The sequence below is a fragment of the Zootoca vivipara genome, chromosome 7 (assembly GCF_965207765.1).
Source record: "Zootoca vivipara chromosome 7, rZooViv2.hap1.1, whole genome shotgun sequence".
Taxonomy (NCBI): domain Eukaryota; kingdom Metazoa; phylum Chordata; class Lepidosauria; order Squamata; family Lacertidae; genus Zootoca; species Zootoca vivipara.
Window position 1 is genome coordinate 53,852,901 of NC_142590.1, and position 21,777 is coordinate 53,874,677.

Here is a 21,777-nt window from a genome sequence, read left to right on the forward strand (position 1 = left end):
CCTTCTCTGTGCCTTCCATTAGCATCTCTTGACAGGTTATAAATAACACAGATCTTGCTGTTCCTACTAATCGCCTTGTGCCAATGTTGGCCAGCTTAGCAGGGGTTAACTTTAGCGATGCACATGAGTTACAATCTGAAGTGACACACTTGTCCTGTGAGTTTTTTGCACCAGCCTGTTTTTCTCGTTTCAGTATGCAGTGGAAAGGGGGATTGCCTTTCCCTGTGCAGTGAGAAACTTTGGGAGGAGGTGTTCAAAACTTTTTTCTTTCTTTCCCTCCCTCCAGAACCTCACCCACCGCTTCCCAGCTCTTGGGCAAACATCCCACTCACCTGCCTAGTTGTTCCATTTGAACAGGAAGTGCCTTTCCTTCCCAGCTGTGTCTCTTGTTCCCCTTCCCATTGTGATTCTTTTTGAGGAGGCTGGACCTCCTTGCTGTGCCTTGATTCCCTCACCTTTGTGCTCTGAAAACCTAATGTGACAGGCTGCTATTAAAATGAGCACACAGTGTGGTGTGAACAGGGAGGGCTGCCAGTCTAAAGTTTTGCAGGTGGGCAGTTTTAGCTTCAGTTGTGAAAGGGTTGGATAGTGTGTGTGCGCGCGCACATATACTGTATGTGTTTCTGTTTGTAACATTTCTCCCCCTCTTCTTCCCACAACAATCAGAAGTAGTTGGGGGCAGGAGGGATGCTGTTATGGCCAACGCACTGCCACTGGGCCACTTAAATAAATGAGGTTTTGCTCCCCACCCCCTATATATATTGTGGTGCAGAGGGCAGGGATCAGGAGAGGAAGGGCCTCTCTGTCCTTTTTTTTCTCTCTCTCTCTTTTATAGCTCAGCCAGCTACTTCCCCCGCCTTTTCAATTATTCTGCCAAGATAAATGTCTGTCCAAAGCTGTAATCTCTGATATGCAGCTTTATAAACTAACTGCATATGTCAGGGCTTTGCTGGCCTCTTATTAAGCTGTAGGGAAAAGTGTGTCCAGAGCAGGAAAAGCATTGCCTTGCCATCTGCCCTTCCACCCTTTCCTAGAGCCGTTCCTGCTTTTGTGTCTGATTATTATTATTATTATATTTTTCATTTCATTTCTGTATGTATGTAGGCACCCCGACTATTGCAAGAGCCGTATGCTAGAATTCCAGCTCTGCCTTGCAAGTGACATTTGGGAGGCTGTGAGCTGAAGTGCTGAACTCAGGGAAGCTGTGCTGAAATAGGACTCTCGGTGGTTCCTGCACACTGAACACTGTGGAAGGGGATGCTCCCTTGCCTCTCTAGTTTCAGAGATGTGATTGGAGCTGGGGAGGGGAAACCTTTTTCCTCCAGAGCATGGGTAGGCAAACTAAGGCCCGGGGGCCGGATCCGGCCCAATCACCTTCCAAATCCAGCCTGCGGAGAGTCCGGGAATCAGTGTGTTTTTACACGAGTAGACTGTGTCCTTTTATTTAAAATGCACCTCTGGGTTATTTGTGGGGCCTGCCTGGTGTTTTTACATGAGTAGAATGTGTGCTTTTATTTTAAATGCATCTCTGGGTTATTTGTGGGGCATAGGAATTCATTCCAGCCCCACACAAGGTCTGAGGGACAGTAGACCGGCCCACGGCTGAAAAAGGTTGCTGACCCCTGCTCCAAAGTGTGCAGAGGAGTGAATGCCACATATCATAATGTTTTGTTGTCCTTAGAAGTCTCAGCAGCCTATTGTCAGCTAGAAAGGTAGTAGCAGGCAATGTTATTATTGTCTTTGCTAATCGCCATAGTACAGTCATACAGTACCTTGGTTTAAGTATGCTTCGGTTTGAGTACTTTCAGTTTAAGTACTCCGCGGACCCGGAAGTGTTTCCTTCTGGGTTCTGCCGCGCAAGCATGCACAGAAGTGATCTGCGCAGTTCGCACATGCGCAGAAGCGTTCTATCGGAGCTTCGTGCACGCGCGCTATCGCCGATCGGTTTAAGTACTTTTCAGGGAGCGAATGGCACCCCGGAACCAATTGAGTACTTAAACTGAGGTACCACTGTATGCTGAATGAGGTACTTGGGGAGTTTGAAATGTGATGGCATTGAGCTAGGCTGCTAGGGCATCTCTCTCTCTCTCTCTCTCTCTCTCTCTCTCTCTCTCGGTGTGTCCCTCTTCTTTTTGCAAGGGGAATACTTAACCAGAAAACACTACAATGGACATTTAAGAACATGAGAAGGACTCTGCTGGGTCAAACCAAGGAGCTACCTAGCCCAGTATCCTATTTCCAACAGTGGCCAAGCAGATGCCTATAGGAAACCCATAAGCAGCTTGCTATTGTGCAGATAAAGAAATACTGCCACAGTTTTGGGCATGATGTGCCACTTACCTTGATTCATCTGCCTGAATTAATAAGAATTGGTACCCTGGATATTTGCATAGTGACTGACCTGTGCTCTGACTCCATAGTGTTGTGTGAGTGTGTGTGTGTGTGTGTGAGAGAGAGAGAGAGAGCGCAGGGACGGCCCTACGGCCAGGCTGGGTGGCGCAAGGCGCCAGGGCGCCCGCCCGCCAGGGGGGCACTGCACAGCTGCACCCACCCGCCCACTGTGGAGCTGCGCCTGCCCACCCGCCGCGGAGCTGCACCCCAGCAGCCGCGCTGTGCGCTGCACCCGCCGCGCTGGGAAACGGGGCGGGGTGGGGGCGCTGGAGGGATCCATCGCACCACGGCGCCAGGGCGCCAAATATACTTAAGACGGCCCTGAGAGAGAGAGAGGTTGTTGGGGGGGGGCAAGGAGAGAGAAACCAGCAGTGTACTTGCTACTATAGATGTCAAAATGTTTGAAACGGACAGTAAATGAAGTTAAGAATACACAATGTGCATGCATGTAGGTTCAAACCAATGCTCTACCTGGCTCAATGTTCTGCCTTTGAATGGTGGCTAGATAGACAGAATTAGTAGAATCATAGAGTTGAAAGGTACCACAAGGGTCACCTAGTCCAACCCCCTACAATGCAGGAATATTTCACCCAACGTGGGGTTTGAACCTGCAACCCTGGGATTCGGAGTCTCATGCTCTGAGCTAATGAGATGCCACAAGAGAGTTCACAAGCAGGTCATGACAGCATAACAGTTCTTGGACAAGCTGTGGCCCTTCCCCATTCCTCGATAGTTCTCCTAATCTAGTTGTCTCAGATTACCGTCTCTGAACAAGAAGGCGGCCACAACTACCATTGCTCAAGAAATCTGTATATGTCATGTGTTGATGTATTCCTTTTAAGAGCCATTGATGCTAGAAGGTATCGCCATATCCTGTGGCAATGAATAACACAGGCTAATTATGTCAAGAAATACTTCAGTTGGGTTGCTAACACTGGTTGCAGCCAAGAGCCTCCCTCCAGACTAAGTTTTCTTTATCCTAGAGGGATTGTAAAATTTCTGTCAGCGCCGCATTAAAATAATTAGATGAGTGCTAACTTCTTGTCATCATCATTATTCATGTCAGTTTTGTATTTGACACAGGCTTGGACGATTAGTCTCTGGAGTGAAATAGACATGAAATTAACCTGCATTTCAATATAGGGAAGCAACACTGGCACAGTTCTTCAAATTCCAAGGTTTAATATCTTGTGAAAAAATGCCTTGTGAAAAAATTATATTGGGAGCCTCCCTGATACTTTTCTGTTTCTGATTTACTGTATGGCCTTTGTAATTTTTGCTGTTGAAACCTTGTAAGGTTTGGTGAAAACCTGTCTCCATGAATCTGACATGCACGCATGCAAAGATCCCATCACAATTCCTTTGCTCATGGGTTTTGGTTTTTTTGGGGTTAGCCCAAAATGAATGCTCAAGGTTCTGTTTACTGCCAATGCTCCCAGGACAGGAACAAGGCTGTGTACCTGTTGCCATTTACTCTGTCTCCAGTGCAGTCCCAATTCTGGTATCCGTATTGTCACAGGGGCTGTAGCAGCTACTCTAGAGTAACGACTCCTCCAGGCGTTGTCTTTTCATTCTTTTATTTAGTGTTGATTATTTACAGTGCAGAACAGTACTATGTACATGTTGTCAGTTAGGGGTCAGAACCTCCGAATGGAGATTCGCGCGTTTTCTTCCAGCAAAGTAGTCTAGGCATACTGAATCTCTGCCCCCGTCGTTTCCTGCGCAATTCCGGGGTCGGCGGGGTCGGCCTTCTTCCCTTGCCTCCCATTTCCCTTCCCACACTGGGCATGGGCTCCGCTACCTTGCCTGAGCCTCGGTCACCACTTCCTGAGTCTCCGCTGGAGACCTCTCCCTCTCCACTAGCACTCGCGCTGGGAGACGAGCTGCTACTTAAGATGGGAGGGACTTGCCTGTAACTTCTGTCCCTCACACGTATGCATCCTGTAATATCCTGAGAAACACTTGTGTTTGGTTAGCTTTCCTTCAAACCAGCTTCCCTCTAATTTGAAAATGGGACACCGCAGTTAATCTGAGGTGTGTACGTTTGAGACATTCATTGAGCATGTGCAGATGACAGGGCGTGATCAGATGATAGCTTCATTGAATAGGAGTTTGGGGCAGGGTTGCATCCAATGCCCTTTGGATGAAGACCCCCCTGCCTCTTCTCTGGTGTGTACAGCAACGTAAATTGCTGCCGTTTTAGGCCCTTAATGTGTACATAGCCTAATCCTGAGCCAAATAAACCTTGAGACCCTTGGCACCCCACTCCTTTTCAGCATGGGTGCAAGCCAAGAGAGGGTGAGAATTGGATGCCTTCTCCCAGAACAGCAGAGTCAACTCTGCTGTCTCCGCATGGTGTTTGCGTATCCATAAATAAACCCCAGAGGTAGCACTTAACACATCTCCTCTCCCTGCTTTCCTTCCCTCAGCAATGCCTTTGGTACTTGGCTTCTCATTCCTAACCACCCCCACCCCCAAATCATTTTTCCCTTCTACGACAAAATAACTTCTGCAGAGGTGAGTCAACCTTGCTTGGCACTCAAATATGCCCTGGTGCTGAGTGCTAATTAAAAGGTGTGATAGGAGCCTTGTAATCACTCCGAATAAAACACAATGATTTGCACCAGGGAGGAAAGTATCATTAACCCAGATTTTATTTTTTATTTTATTTTTTCTTAAGCCTGTCAGGAAGGTTTTCATGTTGTAGATTGTCTTTTAAAAAAAATTTAAAAAAATAATAATGATGATAATGCAGCGCTCTGAGCTCCTTGAAGCACCATCTCTGTTTAAGCACGTCAACCACTCCCTTTTCAAACATTGTTTCATACTGGGGTTTCATACAGAGCGAGATTCAGTATCAGTAAGGAAAACGTTTTGCCAGGGGTTAACTGTAGTCTGGCCATGTGGTCTACTGAGCAATTGCCTGCAGTTCTGATGTGCTAAAGACTTAATTCAGGAACTGCTTTGCCTGTAGGCACACTCAAAACCCTTGCACTGCAACCTGGCATTCACTTGTGGATCCCTAAATTGAAATTGCCAGCACACAAACACTCTCAAGAGTGAACTAAGGAGGCTGTGAAACCCAGTAAGGCATAATCACCCCAGTATTGAGAGTGAACTCTTATTTGTGGAAGCAGAACTTCCTCATGCACAGCTGGTGCAGATGTGAAAGCACAGATGTGAAAGTATGATGATGCTTGTCCAGATTCGAGTCAGCTGGCTGTATGCATCCCCACCCAGAAGCGGTACTGCAACAGCTAGAGTCCTATTGGGTCCTGTGTCTTTTGGAGATAGTTGTCTTTCCACTGTGGTTGCTACTTATGTTATTTTAGACCAAGGTGGTCCAACACATGGCCTGAGGGCCGCATATGGCCTTGATGTCTTTTTTGGCAGATCTCAGCAACATTTCACACACACACACACACACACACACACACACACACACACACCAGCCCTCATGTTGCCTTCCCAAAGCCAGGTAAGCGAGGCACTTTTGGAAGGAGGTGTGAGGGCTCAGACAGAGTCCCTGAGTCCCCCAATCTCCTTCCCAATGCCCAGTTAGCACTTTATCAGTTCTAAGACCCCGCCAGAGCCTCACACCTCCTTCCTAAACCCCAGCACCTCTGTTATCCAGCTTTGGGAAGGCAGCATGAGGGCTGCAAAGGATGTCAGTTTTGTCCCTGTGCCCCCCCCCCGGCGCACGACAATACAATGTGCATGCAGCCTCTGGGTCCCATGTCAGAGTACCCTTGCAACCCACTTGGTGTGAAAGTTGGACCACCCTGTTCTAGACTGCTATGGGTGCGTGGTGTATACAGTTGCAGTATCATTTAAAGAGGGACAGCTGCTATCAATGGCTGTTCTGTTCTGTCTTCCCTGGCAGAGGCAGTGCACCTCTGAATACCATTTGCTAGCATTTGCTGGGAATTGCATGAGGCTAGAGCAGGCATCCCCAAACTCCGGCCCTCCAGATGTTTTGGACTACAATTCACATCTTCCCCGACCACTGGTCCTGTTAGCTAGGGATCATGGGAGTTGTAGGCCAAAACATCTGGAGGGCCGCAGTTTGGGGATGCCTGGGCTAGAGTGCTGTTCTGCTCATGTCCAGGTTGCAAGCTTCCTAAAGGACTCTGGCTGGCTGCTGTGAGACCAGGATGTTGGACTAGATGGGCCGTTGGCCTGATCCAACAGAGGTCTCCTTATGGGAGCCTTCTTCCCTGTGGCAATTTCCAGAGGGACAGCCAGCCACATTACTCCAGTGCAGCGGGAAGTCCTGTGGCACCTTTAAGGCTAACCTTTATTATGATGTGAAATATTGTGCACAAGAAGGGTATCAGATACCCTTCTTGGTTCAGTTTTCCGACTTGCACGAGCAAAGGGGTTGAAAATGATCTCCCTCGCAGCCTTCTGGAATGCTCACTGGCCAAAGTAAGTTCAGGATAGGAACCCACCCCCTGTGGCCCTAACCAGGATTTGTTTTAGGGGGGTAGAATTGAGTTACTCTGCAATGCAGTTGCTCAGTTAGTTAAGTATTTTTATTTAGTTAGTTGATTGGGGGGGCAGCTGCTCCCTGCCCCCCCCAGCTACGCCCATGCCACTCCCTTGGGATAGCTGCCAAATCACAGCTTTCACTTACTTAAGCGGATAGGCGGTGGTTGGTGGTGAGGGGGGAGAAAAACATTTGGCTTAGAAGCTGGGTGGATTGAACTGCTGGCTGTTGGGGTGAAGGGAGAGGTGATGTCGGATTCCCACTCTCCTTGAATTTAGCCAACCAGAGCCAGAGAAGTGTGGTAGGCACGGCTAATGAATGACTCCAGACACATTTCCCTGTAAACTCCTTGCACATGCCAAGTGAATAGAATAATCACCTGCGCTTGATCTCTGCTCTTTGATCTCTCTCGCAGGCTGTGCCTGCCCTAATGGCTTTCATCCCTCAGAAAAGATCATCCTTTGCAGTCTAATCAGTCTAAAGGTGTCTCTGCTACATGGCTTGCAGGAGCATTTCAGCACCTCTGGAAAGTGCTGTGAACTATTTGCTTAGGCTGAAGAATATTGCTTTTTCCCACGTGAACATCCCCAACCACAGGCCCAGTCCTGCTTTTCCAGGCTTCTTCAGTGAGAGACCTATTGCACTGATAAAACATTTTGCACCTTGGGAATTTTACCCAGGGCGGTTACTCCTGGGTTTTTATGGGATATGAGGCAGAATCCCAGACTTTCATCTTGGGTCCCCCATTTTTTTTAAAAAATTCAGCGGACCAAAACTAATCTAGTTCTTAATGTTTAGAAAAATATAGTGGTGGCTGGAGACATATCCCTGTAGAAAGCTACAGTATCCAATAGTAGAGGTTCGTGGTTATCTAATGCCCGTATGGCTCCTCCACTGCAGCTTCAGTTGAAAGGAGAGTTGTGGGAAGCAATTTCATGGTTATACGGTATTTCTTTTTTTCCCCAAGTCCATTGAAAAGGGCACAAACCCAAATGGTACTGAAGGAAAATAAGTTCAGTTTTTTTGCATCAGCATATTCTCCCACCCCCTCACTCTGAGATCTGTTTGCAGATCTATGTAGTGAGTTGCTGTGGATCATGGGTGGACCAGCAGGTCTCCCCAAACAAGGAGCTCCCCCCCCCCACTACTGCTGAACTCCAGTCATTAACATATACAGTGATTTTTTTTTCTTTCAGACATCCTCACATGTAGAACACAATGTGCCTGCCTAGAAATATAGGTTGCCCCCCTCCCAAGTTCTTTTTTTCCAGTGTCTCCATTGCTGTGGATATGCCTTAAAAATGTCTGTTTCCCCCTTTCTGTTCTCTGCCATGACTCTCTCCAGAAGCACCGATCCCCTCCTGCTGTCTGTTGACTGACAAGTGATGGCCCCTAGGCGCTATCATTTGCGCTGCTGAATGCCTGGTGCTGCCCTGCCTATATTGCTAGAAAGGCCCTTTGCCTTGTTCCAACAAATGCATGATCTCCGCCTGGCAGGACAGAGGTGTAATGCAGCCGTTTATTATTCCGGGCAGGTTCGTCTGCAGCACTGCATCAGCCATCATTTTTCATCTGCTGCTCACTACCCCCTCCTCCTCCTCCACACCCCTTGGTTGTGCGCTCCTTCTCCTCAACACCCCCTCCTTGCTTCCCCTCCTCTCGTTTCTCACTTGGTTAAACTCAGAAATTGTAAGGAGAAGAGTGTGCAATGTGAGTGGGTGAATGTGCTAGTTAGGGAGAGGCTTTGGCTACACTCTTGAGTATGCTGAGCAAGGCTGGATGGGACTTAGGAGAAGAAATGAGGAGGCTTTGGGTGAGCAGATGGAGAGGAGGGTGGGGGGTTTTTTTGCGCGTGTGACTTTTTCAAGTTTCACCTTCCCCATCTTAACATGAACCCTGCAAAGCCTCTTTTGTGAGGTTCCCCTCTTGCAATTTTTCCTCCTTTGAAATGAATCCTGCAAAGAGCCCTAAAGCAACCATTCAGACTAGCTGGGCTTTAAAAGCTTTGCTTTTCCTTCCCTTTTGCCTGTTGCATCCTCTCTCCCTTTCAGTCCTGCTCTCCTTTGTTGTGTTTATCAGTAGACTGAGAGGCCTGCCGTAGTGCTTGGAGGTAAATGCCTTTACCTCTACAAAATGTTGCAGATGCAACTACAGTGGATATGAAACTTCCTCACCCTAGGGAAGCTGCTTCCACATCAATCTGTCCGGCACATTGGGGTTTCCTGGGGAAAAGTGCCTCAGCTGCACAACTGGGAGTGGGGGGCCTTTTTCAGCCTGAGGGCCACATTCCTTTGCGGGGAATTCTGCAAGGGCCACAATGCCAGTAGTGAATCAAACAAAAGGTGTGGGCAAAGCAGAACAAAAGGTGTGATCCTTGCCCTTGTGCCGTCAGAGGTGTAGGTACCAGGGCTTTTTTTTCAACCGGAACTCAGTTCCAGCACCTCTTACATGGGTGCCACTGCCATTACAAGAGAAAAAGGGAGGCGTTCATCATGAGTTCTGGCACCTCTTCTAGAAAAAATAGCACTGGTGGGTACACACATACACTCCACAATCTCTGTCATCCATCCAGGCAAGCAAGAGGCATTAATGACAGTTCAAGGACACATTTCAGTCAGGCAAAAGCCCTCAAGGAGAACACAGGGGAGGGCCAGTGAGGCATGTGAGGAGAGAGCGTGGCTTGAGGAGAATCCCAGCGACCAGATGTGGAGGCCTGGGAGACTGCATTTGGCCTTCAGGCCTGGTGCTTCCCAACCCTGTTGTAGAATGGCAAGCTGCCTTAGGAGCACTACTAGCTGCCTTAGCCTGACCTTTCACCTTACCTGCCAACTGAACTATTTGGGGGGGGTTAGGGGGGTTGTGTCAGCCTGGAGATACCACGATTTGAACCTTGAACCTTCTTCATGCTTGTGATGCTTCTTGCTCCGTAACTAAGGCATGGGCACCTTTCGTTACCTTGCTAAGAACACAGTAGGGTTTTTATACAGTCATACCTCATGTTGCGTCCGCTGTGGGTTGCGTTTTTCCAGGTTACAAATGCGGTGGACCCGGAAGTGTTTACTTCCAGGTTTCATTCTGCTTGCATGTGCAGAAGCATTCTGCTCGCTTCGCGCATGCACAGAAGCGCTCTATCGCGCTTTCGCGCATGCGCAAAAGCGCTGCCCAGGTTGCGGACTTTTCGGGGTATGAGCGGCACCCCGGAACGAATCGGGTCCACAACCCGAGGTACCATTGTATTGAGCTTTGGCTTTTAAAACTGAGGCTTTTCTCTGAGCTAAAAGGAGCCTTTGGGGACCTTCAAAGTTAAGACTCGAGTGATGGCCCTTGACTCCTTGTATCCAGAATGCAGAAATGCTGCATTAATTACTCTGGCTTTTATGGAATAAGCCTCAAACCCTTAGGATCAGGGGAGTGCTGCTGATTTATCAGGTTCCATGTTAACAGCATCATGCTATCTTTCCTCTAATGAGCTTATAGTCTAAGGCACTGGCTCTTGAGTGCTCTGTGCCCTTTTAGGGACTGAAATAAGATAAAATGTAAGTACCATTCTGGGAGGCTTTTTAAAAACTGAAATATTATATCTGAAAGTGGGGCCATTTGATCCTCTTTTTTTAAAAAAAAAACAAGTCCTAAATGGTGAGGACTCAAGCCAAATCTGTGAAATTGCCATTATTTTTCCAGGTCACAAATTTTGTTCTTGCTATATTGTGACTTGGTATGTCTGGCAGTGGGGCTTGGGGCTGCTTGGGGCTGATGTAGTCCAAAATATCTGGAGGGCACCAGGTTGGGGAAGCCTGCAATATGGTGAGATGTGGCTGGGAACATCCTTCTGGAATTCTCCATTTTCCGCTTCTGTCTCTTAGCATGCTTGACTTTGGACATCTGTGCAGAGGTCGTGAAGCGTATCCCTGAAAGGGAACAGGAGCAGGGAACCTCTCCTTCCTCCGTAAAGAGATTTTTGTTTTTATCTCCCTTCTCTCGACCTGTGGCAAGGAATCCCTGGAGCTCTAGCTCTGAGAAGGAAATGAATCTTGCTGTTTGGAATGGGAAGATAATGATAGGTGCCCTGCAGGCTCCTCGAGGGGTAATTAGGGACTCTGCCATCACAATATTAATTAGTTGCTTTTTTCTTACCCTCTAAACTCTTTCCAGAATATGTTATTTGCTATTAAAGAATAAAAAATTAGCAAAAAATAATAATCGCCCACTGCCCCTCCCCAACATGCTATTAAACAGCAGGGGTTAGTTTAATTGGATCTTCCTTCTTAGCCTCCTTCCATGGGAAGCTTTAATGACTTTCAACATAGATGAGCAGTTGCTACCTGAATTTCTCAGTACCAGGTTTATGGGCAGTGAATCAGATGGACAAATAAACAATCATTTGCTGCTCCAGGTTAGATAGGATCCAGTTTTTATTAAGGATCTGTTTGAGAGGTTTTCTATCTTTCCCAAGCTATCAGTCTACTATGCTCCCCGCATACGGTACCTTAGCAGGGGTCAGCAAACTTTTTCAGCAGGGGGCCGGTCCACTGTCCCTCAGACCTTGTGGGGGGCCGGACTATATTTTGAAAAAAAATATGAATGAATTCCTATGCCCCACAAACAACCCAGGGATGTATTTTAAATAAAAGCACACATTCTACTCATGTAAAAACACCAGGCAGGCCCCACAAATAACCCAGAGATGCATTTTAAATAAAAGGACACATTCTACTCATGTAAAAACATGCTGATTCCCGGACCGTCCGTGGGCCGGATTTAGGTGATTGGGCCGCATCCGGCCCTCGGGCCTTAGTTTTGGGATCCTTGCCTTAAAGAGATCTTCCCAAACCATTGTTTTTTCCAAGATTGCCTTTTTGGTTCAGGGTGAGCTGCAAGTTGGGCATCCCTTTTTGATTATGTACTGAAATTGTTCCAACAGGCCCAGAGACGGAGCTTTGTCTGAGATGAATTGAACAATTGTGATAACACATGTCAAAATTACCTTTTCAGGCTATCTAGAGAATTCTCAGCTGCTGCAACAGATTTTCCTGTGCTTGAGGTTTTCTGGTGTCCTCTCTCACCATACAAATTTTCTTAATTAACATGGTTGTATCTTAGGCAGAGACAGGCACAATCTACTTGGCCACCTCACACTGCCTCAGCGTCGCCTCCTCTAGTCATGAGCCCATGTCAACTGCAGGCAGCAGTTCAGCAGGTGAAGCTTTCTTCATCACAGCATTCCTGTGATTTGGAATTGCAGCACATGTTAATTCTGTGTCCAGGGCGGCTGTCTACCAGCTTCATCTAGTACACAGGCTGAGACCCTACCTGCCTGCAGACTGTCTCACCAGAGTGGTGCATGCTCTAGTTATCTCCCGCTTGGACTACTGCAATACGCTCTACATGGGGCTACCTTTGAAGGTGACCCGGAAACTGCAATTAATCCAGAATGCAGCAGCTAGACTGGTGACTGGGAGCGGCAGCCGAGACCACATAACACCGGTCCTAAGAGACCTACATTGGCTCCCACTACGTTTCCGAGCACAATTCAAAGTGTTGGTGCTGACCTTTAAAGCCCTAAACGGCCTCGGTCCTGTATACCTGAAGGAGCGTCTCCACCCCCATCATTTAGCCCGGACACTGAGATCCAGCGCTGAGGGCCTTCTGGCAGTTCCCTCACTGCGAGAAGCAAAGCTACAGGGAACCAGGCAGAGGGCCTTCTCAGTAGTGGCGCCCGCCCTGTGGAACGCCCTCCTATCGGAGGTCAAGGAGATAAACAACTACTTTACATTTAGAAAACACCTAAAGGCAGCCCCGTTTAGGGAAGTTTTTAATCTGTGATATTTTAATGTATTTTGGTATTTGTTGGAAGCCGCCCAGAGTGGCAGGGGAAACCCAGCCAGATGGATGGGGTATAAACAAACAAACAAACAAACAAACAAACAAACAAATAAATAATTGCAGCAGTTCAATTTCCACCTCTCAAACACCTCCTTGACAGCTGCTGCTGAAAGCGCCTGTTAAAAGCATAGGGGCCCTGCCAGAGAAAAAGGCAGCAAATCTATTAGTGAGTTTCACTATCTTTCCAACACAGTGTTGTTGCTGTTTCTCCTCTCTGTGTCTCCAGCTTCATATCCCGATGCTGCAAGACCCACTGACTTTTTATCTGTCGGTACCAGAACCACATTGCCTCCTAAGCAGTATTTCTTCTCATCACTCAGAACCTTTTTTGATCTCTGCCTCTCTTAAGTTGCAGCTGAGACCCAATTTTAATAATAATAATAATAATAATAATAATAATAATAATAATAATAATAATATGCCACCCATCTGACTGGGTTGCCCCAGCCACTCTGAACAACTTGCAACAAACTATAAAACCACAGTAAGGAAAGCTAAAACTGCTTACCTGTGTAACATGCCATACAATCAGCTTTATGTTTAAATTGGAGCATAAACTACTATATGCTCAGTGCAAGGGATTAATGGTCCTGCTGGCTGCTGCACTAGCATAATACTGTAGTTATTTATCTGTAACATTCCCCTCCCCCGCTCCAGGTTGCTCAGGGAGGCATGCATGGGTCTATCTCCCCACCCCACCCGCCACACACACCAATTTTATCTCTGCATAGCAAGCTTGTGAGCCAGTTTGAGTTGATAGCCCAAGGTCACCCTGTGATTTTCAGGGCTACCGTGTTTCCCCCTTTTTAAGCCGTAGTCATAATATAAGCCAGGGCAGGATTTTTAAACTTTGTAAAATTTAAGACATACCCCGAAAATAAGCCATAGGTCTACCTGCAGGGTCGGCGCCCAGCAGCGCCGCGCAGAGTGCTGGATCGAGGAGCCGGTCTGCAGGGTCAGCGTCCAGCAGCGCCGTGCTGGATTGAGGAGGTGGTGTTCCGTGTGGCGCTGCTGGGCGCCGACCCTGCAGGCCACTTCCTCGATCCGGTGCTCAGCGCAGCGCTGATCGGCGCCGACCCGGCAGGCCGCCGGATCCACTCTGCTGTAAAAAGCACAATAGCAATGGCGGCGGCAGCAGCAGCAATTAAAGGAAAGCTGAAGAACCTGAGTGAAAACGAGGAAGAACTGGATGAAAAGAGAGCAAAAGCGGCGGCCGCCCACGCCATTTCCCCACTTTGATTTTTTTCAAGGTGATCGAACGAAGCAATGTGGGAGCCTGATTGGCCTCGGATCGAGGCAGACCGCAGGGAAACCGCAGGGGGGGGAGCCGGGAAGCGGCACTCAGCGTCCGGCTGCAACTCTGCACCTACAGAAGCGAAGTTTCTGCAAGGCATCCAACATGGAAGGGCGAGTAGGGAGGCTGGAGGAGATGGGGGCGAGGATCGTGGCCCTGGTGCAGAGCGCACGTCGCAGGCACGCTGGGTCCTTTCCCTTTGGTGAGTGCCGGCCGGCGGCTCCCGGGCCCAAGGTTCTGCCTAGCGCCGGGGCTCCTGAGAAGCCTTGCGAGGGAGGAAAGGAGGTGAAGCCGAAGCCACTTCCACCGCCTCCTCCTCCTCCTCCCCCGCCTCCTCCTCCTCCCCCTTTGCCATCGCTGCCTCTTCTCCTCGCTGCAGCGTCTCCCGCTCCCGGGTCCCGCACACTGAAGCGCGGGCGGATGGAGGTTCACTCTGCACAGGATTGGGCTGCCCTATTGCCTTTAACCCTCTTGCGGAGCTGGAGGGAGGAAGCAATGCACAAAAGGAGGCGCAGGCATTTGATCCGACTGTGCGCTTTGGTTTGGGGATCTGCCGTTTGGGTCAGTTAACTTTCGTCCCCTCGCTTGCGCACAGTGCCATCCTGCGCATTCAGTGGCGCGCTTTACCCCCAGGGGAAATGTGTGCGGCGGCGGCGGCAGCAGCAGCAGGATCGCAGCCAAAGCTGGTCCCTGGCTGTCAGAGCCCCGCTGAACTCCACGGGGCTTTCTTCTGAGTTAGGAGCCATAGGATCGCGCTGCAAGTGGCTGGGACTCTGCAGCCTCCTCTGTTGTGCATTTAGAAGGAAACGACGCAGCAGTAGCGGCACGTCTTTATTTTTTGGGGCCATCTGATCTGGGCGTTTTTTTAAAAAAAAAAATCGAATAAATGTAGATTGCTGTACCATAAAAAAACAAGACATCCCCTGAAAATAAGCCATAGTGTGTTTTTTTAAGGAAAAATAAATATAAGACGGTGTCTTAAAAAGGGGGAAACACGGTACCTGGAGATTTGAACTCTCAGCAATCCAGTCTTAGCTCAGCACTAGCCACTAGATCACACTGGCTCAGAGAATTAAAGGGGTTAGCATGCTACACACAATACTTACAACAAGCGTTTGGAATGCTGCTAGTGGGAAAAGCCACACGGGGAATGGAAGTGGGAGCAAAGAAATGGCAAGTGGCAAAAGGTTTGTGTTGCCATGAGAAAGGAAAGATTGATGGGTGTACAGTGGTATCTCGGTTTAAGTGCACAATTGGTTCCAGAAGTCTGTACTTAACCTGAAGCGAACTTTCCCATTGAAAGTAATGGAATGTGGATTAATCCGTTCCAGACGGTCCATGGAGTACTTAAACTGAAGCGTACTTAACCCGAGGTATGAGTGTAATTGGTTGTGGAAGTCCGTACTTAACCTGAAGCATACTTAACCTGAAGCGTACTTAACCTGAAGCGAACTTTCCCATTGAAAGTAATGGAATGTGGATTAATCCGTTCCAGACGGGTCCACGGAGTACTTAAACTGAAAATTCTCAAACCGAGGCGTACTTAAACCGAGGTATAACTGTAAATAATTGTACTTTTTTAATAAAAAAAGAAAGCAAAGTACAACAGTCACTTCTGTTTAAAATTTATTTCTTCCAAAGGAAATGTTAGGGCCCAGGGGTGAACCAAACCAGATAACAAATGAATACCTTTCTGCTTTGCAAATAGCAGTCACCAGCTAGAGCAGGGGTTCCCAACAAAATTTTCTCAAGGACCCCTCATCGAGCCGCTATTGTGACAAGGACCCCCATTAATTCCTAATCCTAAAATTAAAAAGTGAGAGCCAAATTAAGAAATCTTTTTATATTTTATATTTATACGTTTTTACAGTTCTTCCTCTTCATCTGTAGGCCTTTGTCGTTTTAACGAACCACTTTTTAACCAACAGTCCATTTTTAACTACGCGAACTGTAGCTTCCACGAAAAACGCCGCTTTGTTTACAAACACTACTGTTTTGCAAAGAGGCAGCGTGCGCCAGGAAAGAGGGAGGGGAATGGAGAAGACAGGGTACCTGCGCAGTAGCGCACAAATGAAGCCGACGCGCACAAAGCATCTTGGGGAGGTGAGCGTTAGTAGAATGCGCGCGCTGCCTCTTTGCAAAACAGTAGTGTTTGTAAAGCGCCACCTAACGGCATACAGCAGAACTACTGCCTCTTATCTAATTCTAGTTTTGCGCTAGACTCTGCTCATGCAGGAAGCGGCCAAAACAAAAAAATCTGTTATCATACGAAATATATTTAATATATTTTTTATTCTAATAGCATCTTGCGGACCCCTCTGGCATAGCTCGCGGACCCCTGGGGGTCCCCGGACCACCTGTTGGGAACCACTGAGCTAGAGGAAGCAATCCAGACTGGAGCTGTGGCACCTTTTCACCATGCCATTTGCCAGTTAAACTTCCCCCCTCAAAGCTGCTATTTGCCCTGTGGAGAAAAGCATACATATGCACACACATTTTTTCCCTAATGGTGCAAGTGGCAGCTGTGGGGGTGGTGGTTTGCATTGGGAAAACAGCATGGGGAAAGGGTTGAGCCTTCTTTGCCAGCACCAGGATCCTGAACTGGATCACCTTCCTGCCACCTCCACCCCACCCCCCAGTTGCTGTTGCAAAAATTCAGAGAGCAGATCTGCATTCATTCAGTTTCATCACTCTTAGTTTGGCCCTTGGGGGCACATAGGTGCAATGTATAGTTAGTGTCACAGTGTGGTGGAGTCTTGGACTGAGAATACTGTGGTCACAACTTTACTTGGCAGCCTAGAAAACTGCTTTGGGGCTGAATAGCACTGCCAAATCCCCTTATATATATCGGCTGAGGAATTCACTCTTATTGAAGCTGGAGATTCTCAGCAAAGGATGCAACTTGCCCTCTTATCAAGGCTGAGGAGGATGTGACTAGGGAGTGTAACAGTTTGTCCTTTGAACACTTCCATATCCCCGCCTCAGTTCCTGCAATGTCCATCTGTTACAGTTTTCCTTTTTCTATCCTTATGCAACTGGCGATTTCCTCTAAGGCAGATTGTCATTTGCCAAGACTGGGTGCTCCGGTATGTGCTGGAAGCTGCTTATTAGCTCATGCGATGTCCCTGATGTCTAGTTCAGAATCACAAACTGTAAGGCTCTGGCTCTTGCCAAGATAACAGTACACGTTGCTTACTGGTAACTCAGATGGCTGTAGAAGTTGTTAGTTTTGGTCTTAATGTTATGTTGCTTGTTTTTTTCATGGAAAGGTCTGTTCTGTAGTAGATTATGCATACCCAGGAGATTTGCCAAACCTGAGCTAAGAAAACCAGATTCCCTCCCCAACCTCAGTTTGAACAGTGAGGGATGGTCAATGGGAAAGTGAGTTGGGAGGGACCAGTGAGACATAGGGTTGTATCCAATACTTATTCTTCTCAGAATAGACCCACTGAAGTGCCTCACTTAGGCTCATTAATTTCAATGGTTCTACTTTGGGTAGAACTAGCATTGGATACAACCAATAGGGAAGGGTTGTAACTCATTAGTAGATCATCTGCCAGCGTCTTCAGACAGGGCAGAGAAAAACCTATGTCTGAAACCCTGGAGAGCCATTGCCAGCCACTATACTGTAGATCAGGCATAGGCAACCTTGGCTCTCCAGATGTTTTGGAACTACAACTTCCATGATCCCTAGCTAACAGGGCCGGTGGTCAGGGATCTTGGGAGTTGTAGTTCCAAAACATCTGGAGAACCAAGGTTGCCTATGTCTGCTGTAGATGGTACTGAATTAGATGGATCAGTTTGGTCTCACTTGGTATAAGACAGCCTCCTACATAATTCATAAAATGTAAAGGGTTGCCACTCCCAGCCTGAGTGTCTGTTGCCACATTGAACATCAAGGCTCTGGTGTTGCATGGTCATTGTTGCCCATGGTACAGCTGTGAATCTGTGCAAGGCAAATTGATCATTAAGTTGATGGTAAACATTCAGAGTGGAAGAGAAGCCCATTACATGCAGTGAGAAACCAGAACACGCGTGCGCACACACACACCATGGCAATTTAGCTAAAAGTCAGACTTAGCTAGAGTGCAAAATGCAGTGCCAGGGCAAAGTCCTTATTTAAACAATTTCATGGAAAGCTGCTTCTCCATTAGGAGAAAATCAGTAAGTATGGTCAGAAAGTACAGCTACTTTCTCTTGCCCAAATTGTATGTGACAGCAGCAGACCCGTTTTTTTTTTTTAAAAAAAAAAAAACTTGGGTCTGCCAGAATCACTTATCAAGTAAGATTTTAGTGCAAAAGTGGCACACAGGTGCAATGGGCTCAATCCTGTCATCCCTCTCACTGCAGCCTCCATCTGGATGTCACATTTCCTTCAGCTGGAGCTCCCAGCACCAGAATCAAATCATCCCCCTTTGCTCTGAAACCTGGACCCTCAACCCACTTCATATGCAGCTGAGGCCCAGTTTTAAAGAAATGGATCTAATACATTGAAGCCTTTTGAGGGGTAGTGTTCACTTGCATTTCTAAAGTGAAAGAAAGGCTTAGGGCTGGGTCCTTGTTTCTGTGAAAGGAGGGGAAATGTCCAATAGGCATTAACTGTTAAGTAATGTCTCCAATGGATGATGTTGGCTCACAGCAGACTTTTGTGTTGATTTCGTACAGTGTGTATGGAGAGGACACAAGCTAGTTGAGCCTGAGAGGCCAAACCCAGTGACCTTAAAGAGTTTTCCATTAAAATATAGCTCTGGGTCCAGAAAATACAGCCCCAAAGGAATTGCGGAATTAACAGAACAGCAAATTTTCCTTCCACTCTTGTCCATCATTTAGTATTGTGTCATTCATTAAAATGCAGTTCTGTTGCCTAGCACCTGTATATCAATATCTGTATGCACAGAGTAGGAAAGGTCATCTACAGATAGAAAATCTCTCTACTCTTGTAGCATATTATTGGGGGTCAAAACAGATCTATTACCCCCTGCCCAAACACATAAAATCTGATGGGAGTCTGGATGCACACTTCCATTTCAAGTCGAAGAGTATTGCTGGCAGCTATAGATTGGGCTCGTCCCTGCACACCAAAGCAAGATCAGAGAGTTAATCATAGCCCTAAGGAGGACCTCTAAGGCCATCAAGCCCAACCCCATGCTCATTGCAAGATCTGCAGTGTGGGATGAAGATGCAGCACCCCTGAAAAAAGTCCAGCCAACCTCTGCTTAAATGCATCCAGTGAAGGAGAGCCCACCGCTTCCTGAAACAGGGAACTGCTCATACTATTGGGAAGTTTCTCAAAATCTGGAGGGGGGCAGCAACATAGGAGCTGTGCATTCCTCCCTGCAAGAGTCGGATCAAGGGTGAAGGGAGGCCGAGTCCTTGGTTTTTCCTTCATAGTGGATGGGGGTGGGGCGGGGCGAGGGTGGGGAGAAACTTACTTTCCAAAGCAGTTTTTATTATATTTATTTAAAGCATCTTAACCTCACCCTTTAGCTGAAAAGGCCACCAGAGTGGCTTATAAAAGACATGACGCACTAGGAAAAAGGGATGTGGAGGAAGGAGAGGAAAAAGCAGCCCCAGGCACCAGTCCTTAAAGTTTGGTTCTTCTGCTCAGCTGCACTGCTGAGAAGCCACAACGGCTGAAGCCTTTGTGCTTTTGTGTCCTTAGGTGGTTGTTCTTTGTGGCATATGCATTTTTAAGGTTGGGGATTTCCCTGGAGGATCCAACTGCAGCCTTTTAATGTAAAAAGCTGGTAAAGTCAGTTAGAAACTCCATTCCTTTGTATCACTTCCCTGCCATTTTGTAATCTTTTCTTGGCTTCTTTGTATTTTCCTCTCTGAGGCCAAGAATTTACAAATCTGTTGGAATTGAGCACATTATTTTATGGGGCTTCAACAAACAAACAAAAAAGGCTAGCCTTGGTACAACTGATTTCCAAAAGGTGTTTGTTTTTTTGCAGTACATTGTTATTTATAATTGTGTATTATTATTATTATTATTATTATTATTATTATTATTATTAGCCTTTAGGACTCTTGTAAGTGGAAAGGCAGCAAAAACATCATTAAATGCATTCAGAGCTGCTCTGAAGAGCAGCGCAATATCTGGGACAATCTTTAAACTTAGCTGCATCCCTTGCAATTTCATTCCCAGAATGGATACTTCCCATTGCCTCTGCTGCACCCATGTGTATATAAGCTGCCCTCTTGGGTCTCTTATTAACTTACCATTTTTGTTTCCTTGTCTTGCAGTTTCGGTTGAAGACAGTAACCAGGGAGCCCATCTCTTTCTCTGGGAGATGCACGCTGGCTGTTGCTAAGGTTGCTTCCACGGTAACATGTGCATCCTGTTTACACCTTCATCGGAAGAAGTTGGGCTTGGCTAGGCTCACCAGCTTTGCCTGGGGAACTGCAAAAGGAAGCGCTGGTATCCCCACCCCCTCGCCAGCCCATCCCTCTAACCCAGGATCCTCCGTTTCCCCCAGAGGCATTGCTTCTGGTGCCATACAGGCCACAGAACTGGGCTGCTTTCTGCGTGGAGCTCATAAGTTTACATTACCTGCTCTGTTTCCGTTGAGGGAAGAGACACAGAAGTGAAAAAGTTGCAGACTACATTTCTCGTGCTGCTCTCTGCTTGAGCCAACACTGCTTTTGTCAAGATGACAAACAACTCTGCCGATCACCACCCTGGGAACTCTGTGGTTGAGGGCAACCATGAGGGGGACTTTGGTTGCTCTGTTATGGATCTGCGGGAACTCATGGAACTTCGCAGTGGAGAGGCTGTGAACCGGATAAATGACACCTATGGGGGTGTACATAATATTTGCAAGAGATTGAAGACCTCACCAGTGGAAGGTAAGGAGATGTATTGCCCCAGTGGGGAAATAAATGTTCTCGTGGCCTCTGGAGGCCTGGAGAAAGCTGGCCTCTTGCTTGAAACTGTTCCTGGGTTTTGAGTGGCTGTGTCAGTTAATAAGGAGTTTAAGTTCAAATGTCTTGGATCTGCATGGTTAGACTCGTGTATATACAGTAAATCATCTGCCAGGGACCAATAATCTGCATACAAATTAGACAGCTTGGCAGCAAAGGCTACCCCCACCCCACCCCCCAGTTGCAAAGATAATTTGCTAGACAAATTCAGAAGAGACATACGGTTCACACTGTTGGGTAGAGAAGGGAAATCATCTGCTGGGCTCATGCATGTAAAATGATCTTGCATTGTGTGATGTCTGTCAAGTTAAAAAAAAAGGTATATTTTATTTATTTTTTGACGTGGGTGTCAAAAGACCCTCTAAATACAGTACATCAAGATTCCAAACATGATAACAAAAAACAAGGCTGTTCCACACAAATGCCAAACTTGCAATGACTGCTTCACTCCCTTTCTCTTCGGTCCATGGCAGCCACTTCTTGTTTGAAGTTAAAAGGTTGCATGACTCATCGCCAAAATCATCAGTTCTCCTGTAGGGAGGAAATGTGGTCCTGTGTGGGATTGTCTCCTCCCATCTCTCCACGGGCAGGAAGCAAAATCTTTAAGAGAATACACCTTGGAGGCTTAAGAGAATACACTCCCTCCAGATCTACCAGCCACCTTGAGCAGGGAGCAGCAATAGGCCAAACTAATAAAGCAGCTGCTCTGAATCCAGTGTGAATTGGATCTCAGTCACTGACCCAAATTCCTTATTGGGATTATCCCACTATTTGAGATGTGATGCACTGCTGCTGG

The 21,777-nt window shown here is 47.3% G+C and overlaps 1 protein-coding gene across 8 annotated transcripts in view; it reads left to right on the forward strand.

Moving 5' to 3' along the window:
- ATP2B4 (ATPase plasma membrane Ca2+ transporting 4) overlaps positions 1–21,777 on the forward strand; it is a 166,179-nt gene that overhangs the window by 63,409 nt on the left and 80,993 nt on the right. For all 8 annotated transcript variants that reach the window (XM_060277065.2, XM_060277058.2, XM_035121392.3 and 5 more), the window contains exon 2: positions 20,304–20,906. In XM_060277065.2, coding sequence (XP_060133048.1) covers positions 20,711–20,906 — 196 coding nt within the window. In that variant the 5' untranslated portion in view covers positions 20,304–20,710. The remainder of the gene's footprint in view (positions 1–20,303; positions 20,907–21,777) is intronic.